The following is a 14,954-nucleotide window of genomic DNA, read 5'->3' on the forward strand; positions in this document are numbered from 1 at the left end:
TGGTAGTGTTAAGCTTTTGCGAATACAGTTGATCGTCATTATTCGTGGATTCCGAATTTGCAAATTTGTCTACTCACTAAAGTTTATTCGTAATCCCCAAAGCCATACTCACAGCACTTTCATTGTCATTTGCAGGTATGTACAGTGCAGTGTTGCCTGTTCCTAGCTGAGATGGAATAAGGTGATGCGCTGTCGTCTTGATTCAGCGTTCATACTGTAAAGAAATGTCTTTTTTGCATTCTATTTGGTGCCATGTTTTTCTCATTTTATACTGTCTGTTGGTGATTTTGCTGTTTAAAATGGCGCCCAAGCATAGTGTTGCAGTGCTGTCCTAAGAAGGCTGTAATACGCGTTATGGAGAAAACCCCATGTTAGATGAGCTTTGTTGGCATGAGTTATGGTGCTGTGAGTTCAGTGTTCATGAATCAACAATGCATATTGAATAAAGTGTCTTTAAACAGAAACACACATTAAACAAGATTTTGTAGTGATTGGTTCACAAAATGTCATGACCAGAGGCTTGCAGGAAGCTAACTGTATTTTCCCCTAAGAGCAAAGGTTGTCAGTACTCACTGATTGGTATTTGCAGTGCGTTTATAGATCCTAACTGCTGAAAGGAACAAGAACTGACTGTTTTTCTTTAGGCTCTTTTATGTATACTGCACTAATAATAAAGTAAGTTTTATACTTTTTTGGTTAGTTTCAAACCCAGCAAGAAGAGAATTGATTTTTCCCCTAGTAAGTTCTTTTCTCTAGTTTTTCTTAGCTCCCTGCTTCAATTCTGTTTTGAAAAACTGCAGTATTGTTTCCAGCAGAGTAACTTTTTCGGTCTGAAAATTTTCTTCTCAATACAGTTTGTCAAATTTGGAACTGTTTTATAATAGAATGTATTATCACAGCAATACAGAATGTGTCAAAACGATAGTCTATTGTTATTTCAGTTAGTTCAACTACTCTGTAGATCTTCTTTTTTGTGTACTATCCTCATTACTTTTTTCTTGACAGAAGATTTTTGAACAGCTCTCTTCTGCTGTCACTTGCTTGTTTAGGTATACAAACCAAACTCTTTTTAGGGGTATATTTCCCTTTACTCATCCGTTTCTAATCTAATCCACAGATTTTTCAGGTTGCCTCTTCTACACCATTGATGCAAATAGTTTAGTCCAGGGGTGTCCAAACTGCGGCCCGCAGGCCAACTGCGGCCCGCAATCCATTTTTTATTGGCCTGCAGCAAATTCCAAAAATATATTTAGTTTACTTAAATAAACCAGGTGAGGCAATACGTACTTCACCTCGAGTGAGTGGCCCGGCTGTTTGTGTGTTTTACCGCATATGGCCCTTGGTGAAAAACGTGGAAAAAAGTTTGGACACCCCTGGTCTAGTCTCTGATTTTGTTAGTTCTGTCCTACTGACATCCAAGACTTTGCTTTCTTTCCCTTTTACTGTCTTGATCAGCTTAATTGTCGTTCAGTCTCTTCTTTTATTTTTTTAAATCCTTCCTCTCTCTCTTCCATTCACTAAAAATCCAATAGAGGAAAAAACTGTGGTCTCAGGGCCTCATCTAACTCTCAGGTATTTTTTCTGGTTCAGCCAACATTTTGAAATTTTCTTTGTAGGAAAGATTTGGATTACGAATTCAGTTTTTAAGAAGGATACAGGGTTATTCAAATTTGTTCTTGTGTCGGTTTTTCTGAGTTGTTTTTTAGTGAGTTTGTTAATTTCATCTCGGTTATTGACCATATTGGTATAAAGTTGTTTACAGCATTCTCTTATTACCTTTTTAATGTCTGTAGGTTCTATAGTGATATGTCCCTTTTTATTCCTGATACTGCTAATTTTTGGTTTCCCTCTTTTTTTCATTAATCAGTCTTAATAGAGGTTTACCAGTTTAATTAACTTTGGTTTCTGATTTTTTCTGTTGCTTGTCTATTTTATGTTTCGTTGATTTCTAGTCTTACCGTTTTTAGGGAGATGGCTATTTTAAAACTTTTATTCCTCCAGCACTGGCATCAATATATGTATGGGGATATTTTGCAATAATTCTCATTATATTCCTGGTGAATGTCTGAATTACTTGGTAGTGGCAAATTCGATGTTGTGATTTTTTACCCTCATTTTGTTTTAGCTGTTGCCATTATCTTTTCACCAGAGAATTTTGCTCACTTGAACTTAGTACTCAGTCATACAATTTTCAGTTTTTTTAATTGAAACCTCATGTATAGCTCAATATTCTTTATAAGGAGTGTTTTCTGTTTTTAAATTATCTTAGCAGGTTGATGAAGTGTCAGATCGGTGCTTAGTGCCAAGTGTTTAATTTTCACAGTAAACCTATGAGGTCGGGATTCTACTTCACAGACGAAGATAATGAAGCTTAGAAAATCCTTATTTTCCAAACGAGGAAACTGAAATTAAGAAAGTGTATCAGTGGGGACTCATGGATGTACTTGGCAGAAACTCTAGTCTTACCTAGTTTAAGTAGAAAACAAAAGTTGACTAAAAAGTTACAGGTAGAGCTGATTTTGGGGGAGGATTGATGCAGAGGTTCAGATCACGTCCCCTTTCCCACTTTTAGTTTCCCTCCTGGGATTGCTTCATTTTAGGACTAACTCTATACAGCAGCAAGATGATCCCAGTAACTCTCCACCTTCTTATTTTCAGTTTCTATTTTGTTCCCTAATAGCTAATGTAAAAGTCTTGGAATTGGCTCTGATTGGCACAGTTTTGATCATGTTCACATTGTTGTAACAGTAATTCTATTTAGGGGGAAATGGTGTATTGAATCACTTAAACCTAGGTCACAAGCTTCCTCCTGTAGCCTGGTTAGGGCCCAACTGAAGCACACGTGTCTGAGAGCTGCGGAGGGTGAGGCTCCCTGAAGAGAAGGTGATGCTGTTGCTGGAAGGGGAGTGGATGCTGGGAGGGAAAACAGTTCCTACCACAGACAGGCAAGTGATTTACCGAACACAGAGCTAATGCGATCCCAGCTGCTGTTTCACCGACGCAGCCTGGTTCTAAGCTTTTATGCTGCAACTATTAAACTATCTGTACGACCTTCTGTCAACTCTATATTCAACTCTAGATTTAATCCTGGCTAAGCATTTGTGTGTTATTACTTTGAGTGCCATGTTACATATGCATTTACAATTCATTCATTAAGAAATTATCATGGGGTGCCTGTTACTTGTAGCTCTTCTCTTGTGCTAATTAACATTGCTAATTAACAATCAGACAGGATATCCTTCTGAGACAGTTTTTATTTTTAGTAATTGAATGAAATACAGGTTTTGCTTTTTTGGTGACTTTGTAGTTGTCATTCATAGAAAACACAGATTTTAACTTTTTTTCCATCTTCACTCATTTATTTAATCAGTATTTCTTGAGGGTCTACTATGTGTCATGTACTGTACCAGGTTCTGGGGCGGAACGTGGAAATACAACGCAAAAATGGCCCCTGCTCTTCTGTAATTTACAATCTGGAGGGGAACATGCAGTAACTGATTGCTCAGAATGTTCGTTAATTTTTAATGCTTTTACTGGTCAATTTCCTTTTAGTTAAATGTCAGGGCTGTTTTTCCTAATACTAATAATGTCATAAGATGATCTTTGATATCTATGCCCAGTTAACCTTCTGAAGTGCTTTATCACATTCTATTTAAATTTTCCTGTGCAAACTGAGGCATTCAGACCAGATTCTTTTAGCTCTTTTGTAAATTGAACTGGCATCATCGAAGTTGTTCAGTGCATTAGAAACTCTAAGTTGTATTCAGGACAGTTGCTGCCTGGCTCCTTTCTAATTTCTGTGAAGTAGTGCCGGTCTCATTTATTTTCTTTTTATTTTTTTTAACTGTGCACCACAGCTTGACAATTTAATGAGTTACTTAGATACTAATTTTACATTTTAAGGCTTTCCTCAAATGTCTGTTCTTTCGTTGTAAGAGTGATGGACCAGAAAGCTGAATGTAAATTTCATGTTTGTGGGCAAACTGTTTTTATGAATTGACTGATAGCCCTGGCAGGGGTCCTCAACCTACTATATGTAAGTCTTTTCTCTTGGGCTGGAATCTCTAGTCATCTGCAAGTAAATGTTCTGGGGGCCATTTCCGGAAAGGAGGCTGATCAGATGAATGGTCAGAGGTGGATTTTAGTGTTTTGATATGTAGACTTTTACTTCTCATTTATAGTTTAAACCCCTTACCCACTAACGTGTCTGTGTCCCTAAATGTAATATCTCTCTGGTTCATACCCTTTAAAGGTAAATCTATACTTCTTACAGGGTTGGGAAGGGGTTTGTTATTTGGTTGTGTGGGATGGGGGAAGGGATTTAAGGGTCATACTTCTACTTGTGTTGAGTTGAGACCCTCCTGCACCCTAACTTTCAGAACTACCTGGAATCTCTGATTCCTATATATTAGGGAAGAGGGGTTCTGTTACACATACTGGCTCTTGTACAGGTTACCCTGCAACTTGCACATAGGCTTTATTTCACCTTTCTTCATTCTGCTAAGTATTTAATTGCTTATCTGTTGGCTTTCAGTCTTCCAAAACTTTATTGCTGCCATCTTCTCTTACGATTTCTGTGTCTCTGTGGTTTTATGTCTTATTTATTTTTTTACAGTCATTTTAGAAACTTTTCAGGAATGTGAGAGACAAATGAATGCTTTTAATCCCAAAGTCCTAAAATACTCTACTATTCAACACCTCACAAGCCTACAGTCTAGTTACTATTCTTACATACCAAGGCCACATTTACTTTAAATCATTACAGAATCTATTTATCTTTTATTAATTTCTTTTCCATCTGTTTCCATTGCAGTTATGAAGGTATTATTCCCTAGTTTTTCTAAAATAATATGCAAGGTTCTACTTTTGGTTATAGCTGATTGGACTGACACTCCAGCAAATGCCAACTATATAAACTCAGGATAACGTATTTTTAAATAAACTGTCTAAAAACACTGGTGAGCAATGAAAAGCAGACAGAAACTAGAGTTCTGTATCCTTAATGATACAGAATTCTTTAAGGATGAAGATGAATAAAGACTTTTTCAGGTTAACAAAAACTAAGAATTTAGTATCAAGCAACCTACTGTACAAGTTCTAAAGGAAGTTCATCAGATTGAAGGGTAATGATACCAACCAGGTGGATACTAACCAGATAGGTACCGTTAGGAAATGGTAAATATGTGAGTACAGAAATAAGATTACTCTTTTTCCCTTTTATCTTTTTAAAAAAGACATGACTTTTGTTTGTTTTGTTCTTTTGTTGCTTTCAGTTTTGTATCCCACATATGAGTGAAATCATATGGTTCTTGACTTTTACTGTCTGACATATTTCTCTTAGCATGATGATCTCAAGATCCATCCATGTTGTTGCAAATGGCACTATTTCATCTCTTCTATGGCCGAGTAATATTCCATTGTGTATATGTACCACATCTTCTTTATGCAATCAAAAACTCACAGACACAGATAATAGTTTAGTGGTTACCAGAGGGTAAAGGAGGAGGGTGTGGTAGAAGAGAGTAAAGGGGGGTCAAACATGTGGTGATGGAAGGGGAACTGACTCTGGGTGGTGAACACCCAATGTGATATATACCGTGTTTCCCCAAAAATAAGACCTAGCCAGACAATCAGCTCTAATGCGTCTTCTGGAGCAAAAATTAATATAAGACCCGGTCTTATTTTACTATAATATTTTACTTATTTTACTATATTTTACTATATTTTACTTATTTTACTATAATATAAGACCGGGTCTCATATTAATTTTTGCTTCAGAAGACGCATTAGAGCTGATTGTCTGGCTAGGTCTTATTTTCAGGGAAACACAGTAGATGATGTATTGTAGAATTGTACACTTGAAATGTCTATAATTTTATTAACCAGTGTCACCCCAATACATTTAATAAATTTTTTCTTTTTTTTTAATGACTGTTTAAAGCAAAAATTGTAACATTGTACTGTGGGGTTACATAAAGTATAGGGAATGGAGAGTGGTAAATGGTTCTTATACTACATGTGAAAAGGTACAATATTAACTCAAGTAAACTGGTTAAAGTTAAGGGTATATATTGTAATCCCTAGAACAGTCACTTAGGAGATAATGCAAAGAGGTTCAGCTAAAAAGCCAATAGATAAAATAAAATTCTAAAAAAAATATTTGGTTAATCCAAAAGAAGTTAAGGAAACAGAGGAACAGAGACACAAATAGAGAATTTGTGGGGTGGAGGATGGGAAAGAAAACTTGGGGCTGGGGAGGGAGGCTAATAAAATGGTAGCTCTAAATTCAGCCACATCAGTATTAAGTGTAAATGGACCAGTCATTCTAACTGAGATTGTGTGTGTATCAATACCGATCGTGATGTCTATGAGAGATACACTTTAACGACACAGATAAGTTGAAAGTAAATGTGTAGAAAGAAGTTCACTATCTAAATAAAGTGTAAAGAGGTTGGACTATATTAATGTCAGATAAAAAAAAAAATGTTACCAGACAAAGAATCTTACTAGAGAATAAGAGATATTTCATAATGTTAAAAGGTTCAGTTCATTAGGAAGACTGTTTATACCTGATAAAGTTTCAAAATATATGAAGCAAACATTAATAGAATTGAAAGAATTAAAATGTACAATCATTGTTGTATATTTTAACAACCGGTCTCAGCAGTTATTAGAACCAGATAAACATCAGTAGACATAAAATGATGAAAATAATGTGCAATTTCTTCACTGAACACAAGATGGCAAAGTAGTCACAGTACTTGCAAAAATGGATCTGTGCATTTGAATACAATGAAATATGCCATTCTTTTATTATTATGTGAACATACCTTTTTCCTTCATTGATTTTTCAGCCAACAAAATGAACAGTGGTGATTAATGAAATAAAGAGGAAAACTGCAGTATAGTGCCGTAATGCTTGGCACATACATGGTAGGCATTAAATAAATCTTTGTTGAATGAATATAATGTGGGACTTTGGAGTTAAATCTTAAAACAAAAATTATTTTTAAATCAACTTACAAAAGTACTGCTTTTATTTATAGCAGGAGTTTTCAAACTTTTTTGGTTTTAAGATCTCTTTACTCTTTTAAAAATTATTCAAGGCCCCAAAGAGCATTTGTTTATGATGGGTCTATTGATGTTTACCTTTCAAAAATTAGCTTTAAGAAATTTAAAGAATATTTTTAAATTAATTTAAAAGTAAAACATACACTTACTGTATGTTATCATATATAATACATATTTTTATGAAAAATAGCTACATTTTCCAAAACAAAAAATAGTGAGAAAAATGGCATTGTTTTAAATTTTGGCAGATATTTTTAATGTAAGGCTTAATAGATGACAACCGTATTCTCATGTCACCTTCTTCATTTAATCTTACACACTCGTGAAAGAATGAGATTTTTTAAAAAGCAGATAGCATCTTACTATTACTATGAAAAAGTTTTGGTCTTGGACCACCCAAAAAGACTTGAGCTCTCTCAGGAACGCCTGGATCATACTGTGAGACTTTGACTTACAAAATAGGGCAAAGAAAAAATGAAAAATTATTAGTGAGTTTGTGGTCTGAACCATGGACATGCAGTTCATTCCTGATTGGTGGGCTGTTAGGGTTCCAATGTATGGTTACCTAACTTGAAAATTTGTGGGAGCCTCTCCACAATTGTGGGAGATAGATGAATAGGTACACAACGTCACTTAAGTCTTACATTGTACTGTCTCATGTAGAGCTGGGGGTTCAGAATAAATTGGAGCATGCTGCAATCCAGTTGTGAGTTCAGTTATCTGAGATATGTGGTATGATTCAGGTTCTGTGGGTGGAAAAAGATGTTTCCTCTCAAGGGGGAGTTGGACTAAAAATGAGCTCTGAAACTGGAACCTTCACACATTGCTGCTATAGTCTGGCAGTTCCTCAAAAAGTTAAGCATAAATTGCTATATGACCCAACAAATTCACTCCTAGGTATATATTCAAAAGAAATAAAAATGTCTGTCCACACAAAATCATGTGCATGAATGTTCATAGCAGCAGTATTTATAATAGCCAAAAGGTGGACACAACCTAAATGTCCATGAACTGATGAGTGAAAAAACAAAATAGGGCATATCCGTACATGGAATATTATGCAGCCATAAAAAGAAATGAAGTGCTGACACATGCACCAACGTGGATGAACCTTGAAAATATTATACTAAGTGAAAGAAGGCAGACTCAAAAGACCACATGTTGTTTAATTCCATTTATATGAAATACCCCAAATGTGTAAGTCTAAAGAGGCAGAAAGTACATTAGTGGTTACCTAGGGCTGGGGGATGGGAGAAATGCTACCTAAAGAATGTTTCTGCATATTGTTAAATTGTAACATCTGTTATGGTCAGTGGCCCCTATATAGGGACCCACGATTCTTCCCATTATCAGTAACAAAAACTCGAAAGGAGTTTCTGCCTTTTAAAGAACTAATGAGTCTCTTTTTCTTTTGTTTGTTTCCTTTTTAATACTTTTTAAGATCAGATAATGAGACCACTGTTACTAGTGTCTCTTGGCCTTGGCTTCTAGGAAGTTCAGACTACATTTAATCCTCAATTGCAGTAACACTGTTAGCGGGGTTAGGCAATTGGTGTTATTTTTCTTTTCTTTTAAACGTTTTGGTATAGGTTTTTAAAATTTTTACACACAAACTTAAATATTTTATTGTAAGATGCCTGTGGTCTTTTATCAGTAGCAGTTGGGATTTAAATTACAACAAATATAAAAAGTACACATGAAAAACTAGAGGCAGCATTTGCTAAGGTGGAAAAGAGTTTTTTCTGTGTAAAACAGCAACATTTTCAGGTATTTTAATCCTTGAACTAAGCTTTGAAACAAGCAGTGAGCTCCTAGACACTGGTACTGTTCAAGCCGATGCTGGATGACAGTCTGTCTGTAGATCCTGTAGAGATGCATCCTGTACTGAACGAGAGACCTGACTAGAAATTGCCTTTGGAGTTCTCCCAGGCTTCGGACTCTTATCATTCTGTGATTGAATTGGCAGTATTAGTATCTGACAATACAAAGCATTAAGTGGTCATTTTAAAGTGGGTAATTTTTATTCTGAGAACAGATTTGACAGCTCAGAGTTCCAGACATACAACACAAAAGAGATAATTTAGTGGAAATACTAGAACAACCACGACCCAGTACATTGCCTAAAGAGATATCAGTGTAGCTGTTCTGAATGTGTGCTTTCATTTGCACTGCAGCTCTGCCAGGATGAATCAGCTATAAAATGCGCCCCTGAATATTGCTAGGGCATTTAAACATGATGTATTTAAACATTAAAGTATTTATTCCCTTGTACTTGACAATATATACTTGAGATATATATAATTGACAACATTATGATTGTGTGTGTGTGTGTGTGTGTGTGTGTGTGTATACTGAAACTAAGTTGCTCTTCTTAACAGCACTCTGTCAATCCTTTTCTTGTATCTACTCCTGGTTAGAGTTTAAAATACAAAACAAAACAAAGTATCAGCATAAAGGAAGAGATACATAGGTAGATAGATAGACAGACAGACAGACTCCCTGAATCCCCCTCAGCCTCTGAAGGTCACCCATATGAATGGTCTAAAATGATTGATGTTTCATAAATTTATTCTTGCCTGTTTTTGTTCTTAGTGTCATTATTAGGACTTAGGTTTTGCAAAATTTATTAATAGCCTAGCATCAAATTGACATTGTATCTGTGGATCCATAAATACTATTTATTTATATTTAATGGACAATCAGTTGTGCAGATCTACCACACCTGAGCCATTTTAGCTATAGGAAGAAGTTAATTATGTCATTGCAATATTTAGAGAGTTGCAAAATTAGTTTCTAAAAACCAGGTGGTGTGGTAAGAACTCATAGGAAGTGAAAAGCTTGTACATGAGAGATTGCTGTCTAAAAGCCAGATGTAGTATAAATAGAATACAATAAAGCATGAAGAAAAAGCATAAAGTTAGGTTCTGTGCATTTGTTTTCTTCTGCCACATTCAGAAGTTCAAGTTTTAGTTGTTAGGAAATGTTTTTGAAAAGGAAAAAAGGGAGGAGATAAGCAGGAGGAAGAGAAGGGAAGAAAGAGCCACTGGACCAGAGGAAATGCACAAGTTGTGTTTGGGGGCTGGGTTTAAGTCTCATCAGCAAATCATTAACACTTCTAAATGTGGTGGGTGGATCTAACATTTCTTAGGCTGAGACACTAACAGTCCTAATTCCTCCTAGTGAGGGATTTTGTAAGTATTCCTTGTTTTGTCCATCTGAAAAGGATGGAAGTTCTTTAGGTCCACAGTGATCCTAGTCTTATCAGAAAGGAAAGGGAGATTAAGAGAGGATACCAGTTAATCTAAAGGGTTGAGAGGAAGCAGAGAATACGTGTGGAACATTTCAGGCTTTATATGCTAATCATTGATAGCTGTTAAAGCTACCTGTTTATTTTTCTGCTGGTTGCTGAACTGCATGAATTTCCATCACAGAAGTTTAGATGAGCATGTTATAGATTTCATGTTCTTGAGAGACTAGAGCTCTAGTCGAGGTTTGGTTGCAGAGAAAGTTTGGAATTCTTTTGTTTGGAAGGGGGTTTTCTTTTAAAAAGACGATTGGGAATAATTTTGATCCTAGTCATTACCTCTGATATTTGTGGTCTGTGGATTTTAGAGCATTAAACAATAAGTAAATTCTTTCTAAATTTGGTGGGGAAGGTGTATGGGAAGGAGAAAGAAAGAGACTCCACCAGTTTTGGTTTTTTGTGTGTTTTTTTTCAGACGTAGAGAACTGCTGAAAGATTTTGTGAATTCTTTTTGTTGCCTAAATTGCCTTTGAGCAATTTTATAAAGAAATACTGACTGGTTGGTTATTTTCTAAAATTAAGTTGGTGGAAAAACTGCAGTACTTTCTTGGGTCTGAAATCCAATTTTTTCTTTCCTTCTAAGATTATTATATAGGATGAACATTTTAAGTTATCTTAGGTTATTTAAATTCATGGGAGTCATCACATAAAGAGAGATAGTCCTGGGTATAAGCAAAACAGTTCTTTCCATTGCACTCTTGAGGTGTCTTTAGGACTGGATTTGTCCTATTACCTAGTTTTCATGTAAAGGATTAAAACGAAACTCACTTCCTTGGGAAGGCTCTTCATTTACCAAGGCTCTCTTTGTCATTCCCTATTCCTTTTTCTTAAAAAAGTAATAGTTAAATATGTGAATATATTTCTTGGGAAGATAAAATGATTATTAAGATCTAAACAATAATCTTTGTTGCTTGGGCAACTTCAAGAAAAGACTTGCGCTTGCTTTCACTGAGTATACCTAAGTGGCCCAGGTACGATTGATCAGCTTTTGCTGAGATAATCAGACCCATGGATGAGAACTCAGTTCTTTTTCATCAGATTCTTCTAGCAGTGTGGTAGACGATGACGGAATAGAAATACTACGAGAGGGAAAGGGAGAGGGAACTTTTTTTTTTTTTTTTAATTTATTGGGGAGAGGGACCTTTTAAAAATGACATACAGTGTTTTAATATTTTCTTGTGTTGGGAGGCAGTTCTCTATAGTCTTCCGTCTACCTGCACACTGTTTTTGTTCTGGATAATTTTTTCAGGGATATTTGTACAGTGAACAACCTTGGACAATAGAGCTAACGTCTCCTTCTAGAGCAAAGGACAGGTTTGCTTACTGGTCAGTATAATAAAGATAATGTCTCCCTTGAACAAAGCGCAGGTGTCCTCACTGCCCATTATAAAAGATTTGAGTTTCCTAAATGCCGAGTTTCTGTCCTGTCATGCAGCACATTGAGTGTACAGGTGTTATCCGGCCCTTTTCAAAAAGCTCTGTGGGAATTGGGCTGCAGGGAACTGATGCACATGCTGATATTCCAGCCGCTGCTACTGGTGTGAGTACTAAGCTGTCCTTTGTCTCTGACTTAGGAGTCTCATGTTTTCTTCCGAGACCCCTGATCCTGGCAGGCTAACTTGTTAGCTTGCGTGTGTGCTGAAATCTCAGACCCTTTATATTCTTAATACTTCAACATAACAAATAGGATGTATTTGGAAAAATTTACTGGAACTTGTATTTCTAGTTTGTACATTTTTTAAGAAGTTCATTTAGGAAATTATATCTCCTTGCTTTGCTATAGGGTTTGTTTATAACGTCAGCCCGTATATGGAGTATCATCCTGGTGGAGAAGACGAACTAATGAGAGCAGCAGGATCCGATGGTACTGACCTCTTTGATCAGGTAAGATGCTGAAAGTCATCTGTTACACACTGTTAGATGCAGCAGTGTGACGGTTGTAGAAAAAAGGAAAATAGTTGCATGCATTTCAGATGTGTTGGCTTGAATTTTGAAGTGTGGGAAGATGCTCATAAGTAACAACTGTTCATTCAATTTGCCTTTGAATTATTTTACTAAAATTTTAGAGATGGTTTCAAATCTGTGTCTAGGAGTCTACGCTTAATTGCTTGCTGCCTCCTCTGCTAGCAGTTGTTGACTCAGTTTTGATCAATTTTGATAATGATGATGATTAACTTATGGGAGGCAGTGGTGATTAGAGGAAAGAACAAGTCATTAAGCTTCTTTGCTCTTGGTCTTTTCCAGTTTGGGGATTGTTATGTAATCAGCGAGTCTTGCTACATTAAGTCTGCATATCATGTAGAAAGTTAGGTGAGTAATGAATAGAAAACTTATTTTTCCTGGAGTGCTGGCAGAGATTCAGTATGTATGAGTAGACATATTTAAATAAGTCACTTTTCCCCTTATACTCACTAGAAACAAACATTAGTTCTTACTCTATTTAAAAGTCGCATAGAATATGTTAATTACTATCCATTGGCAGAGTTGTTATTTTGAAACAACAATCTTGAGGAGAATAGAAATTTTCCCTTGTCTCACATATGCTTTATTTTGTATTTTACTTGATAACTAAACATGTACTGGGTTTTTACCAGTTGAGATACCTGAATCAGATTGGGTTATTTATTTTTAGCGTTGTCTTCTTAACAAATGTAATTTTGATTTCTGTTCCTCCTACCTTATCTATCATGTATTTTAGGATTTATATTTTTCACTACGTTACTAGAAATATAATTTGTTTTATACTTAAATGTACTTAGATGCATCTGCTTAAATGACAGAATTCCATTTACTATTAATGGTCTTCCTGGGTTGGAGAAAAGTCATGTTTGACCATTTGTCATGAAAGCGTTATCCTTGGAAGGTTCTTATTGCTGATTTAGGGCAAATTCCCATTGTAATTTGGTATTGGTTATTATTTAGAAAAGCAAGCCAAATAGAAAAGTTTGGGAATATTTGCCTGAAAACTGGTCTGCCACACTTTTGTATTTGCCCTATAACCTCTTGGTGCTGTATATACTCTTCCACAAGAAGAATTTCCCATAAAATCTAGTTCACTTTATATTTTTCAGTGTTGTGAGGTTATATGGACCTTATTTTAAAAAGGTTGTCACAAGGGAAGTCACAAGAACTGCTGTATTGTTGTTTTTTACAAGTTTAAACAATACTTTAGTTACCATATTGCTGCATTCCCCTTGGCTTTAGTGAGACCAATGATGTTTATTTATGACTTACTTACCACAGAAGTAAACAACTTTATATCCTAGAAACTGTGGTAAAGGTTCTTGTATCTTTACATATTAAAGAATTTGTTCATGCCTAGTATTTGAGTTGTACAAAGAATATTAAGTAATCTCTTTATTGTCAAATTTCTAGCTCTAGTTTTGATCCCACTCCTGACCTCTTATTTCCAAATGCCTGATGGACAGTTTGATAACCTGATGGCACTCCAACTCAGTGTGCCCTCAAATAATATCAACTCATCTTCCCTTTTTGTTCCCCTCCGTTTCCTGTTTCTAGTAATGGGCACTTGAAGCCACTTGGGTAACCTTTGGCTTCTCTCATTGCCACATATCCAAGCACTGGGTAAATCCAATGATGCTGTCTTTAAATGTTACACCTTTTTCTCTCTTCTCACTGCCTTAGATCAATTCATCACTACCTTCCCTAGCTCTGTTTGAATACTGTCCTGATGTTTTTACCTTCAGTACCAACTTAAGATAACATGACAGCTAGATTAATACAATAGTCCCTCTTTCGTTCTTTCACTTTCCATGGTTTGTTTCCCATGATCAAACATGTTCCAAAATTATTAAATGGACAATTCCAGAAATAAACATGTCTTAAATTGTGTGTTCTTCTGAGTAGCGTGATGAAATCTTGGGCTGTCCCACTTCATCAAGCCCAGGATGTGAAATCATCCAGCGTATCACCATGCTTATATGTTTCCTGCCTGTCGCTTAGTAGGGGTCTGGGTTATCAGACTGACTGTTGTGGTATCACAGAGCTTGTGTCAGAGTCACCCTTATTTTACTCAACAATGACCCCAAAGCACAAGAGTAGTGATGCTGGCCATTTGAATATGCCAAAAAGCCACGAAGTGCTTCATTTAAGTGGAAAGGTGAGTACAGTACGATAAGCTATTTTGAGAGAAAAAGAGACAATAATCACATAAGTTTTATTATAGCTTATTGTTATCATTGTTCTATTTTGTGTAGTTATTGTTCCTAATTTCTCACTGTGCCTAATGTATAAATTAAACTTTATCAGAAGTATGTATGTATGTATGGAAAAAACATAGTTTATATAGGGTTCTGTAGTCTCTGTGATTTCAGGCATCCACTAGGGTTCCTGGCACTTATCCCCTGCAGATAAGTGGGGAATACTGTATTTTTTTTAATTTAATTTTATTATTAATTTCAGGTGTACAAAACAACATAGTGATTAGGCATTTACACCCCTCACAAAGTGATAACCCCCTCAAGTCTACTACCCCTCTAACACCGTGCATAGCTGTTATAATACCATTGGCTGTATTCCCTATACTGTACTTTACATCTCATGGGGACTACTGTATTCT

General features: G+C 35.8%; 1 protein-coding gene across 3 annotated transcripts in view; it reads left to right on the forward strand.

Moving 5' to 3' along the window:
- The window catches only part of LOC117020586 (cytochrome b5 reductase 4), a 71,563-nt gene that overhangs the window by 8,574 nt on the left and 48,035 nt on the right, over nt 1-14,954 (forward strand). For all 3 annotated transcript variants that reach the window (XM_033103178.1, XM_033103176.1, XM_033103177.1), the window contains exon 3: nt 12,159-12,259. In XM_033103178.1, the coding sequence (XP_032959069.1) occupies nt 12,159-12,259 (101 nt within the window). The remainder of the gene's footprint in view (nt 1-12,158; nt 12,260-14,954) is intronic.

This window comes from Rhinolophus ferrumequinum, chromosome 3 (genome assembly GCF_004115265.2).
Source record: "Rhinolophus ferrumequinum isolate MPI-CBG mRhiFer1 chromosome 3, mRhiFer1_v1.p, whole genome shotgun sequence".
NCBI classification, from domain to species: Eukaryota; Metazoa; Chordata; class Mammalia; order Chiroptera; family Rhinolophidae; genus Rhinolophus; species Rhinolophus ferrumequinum.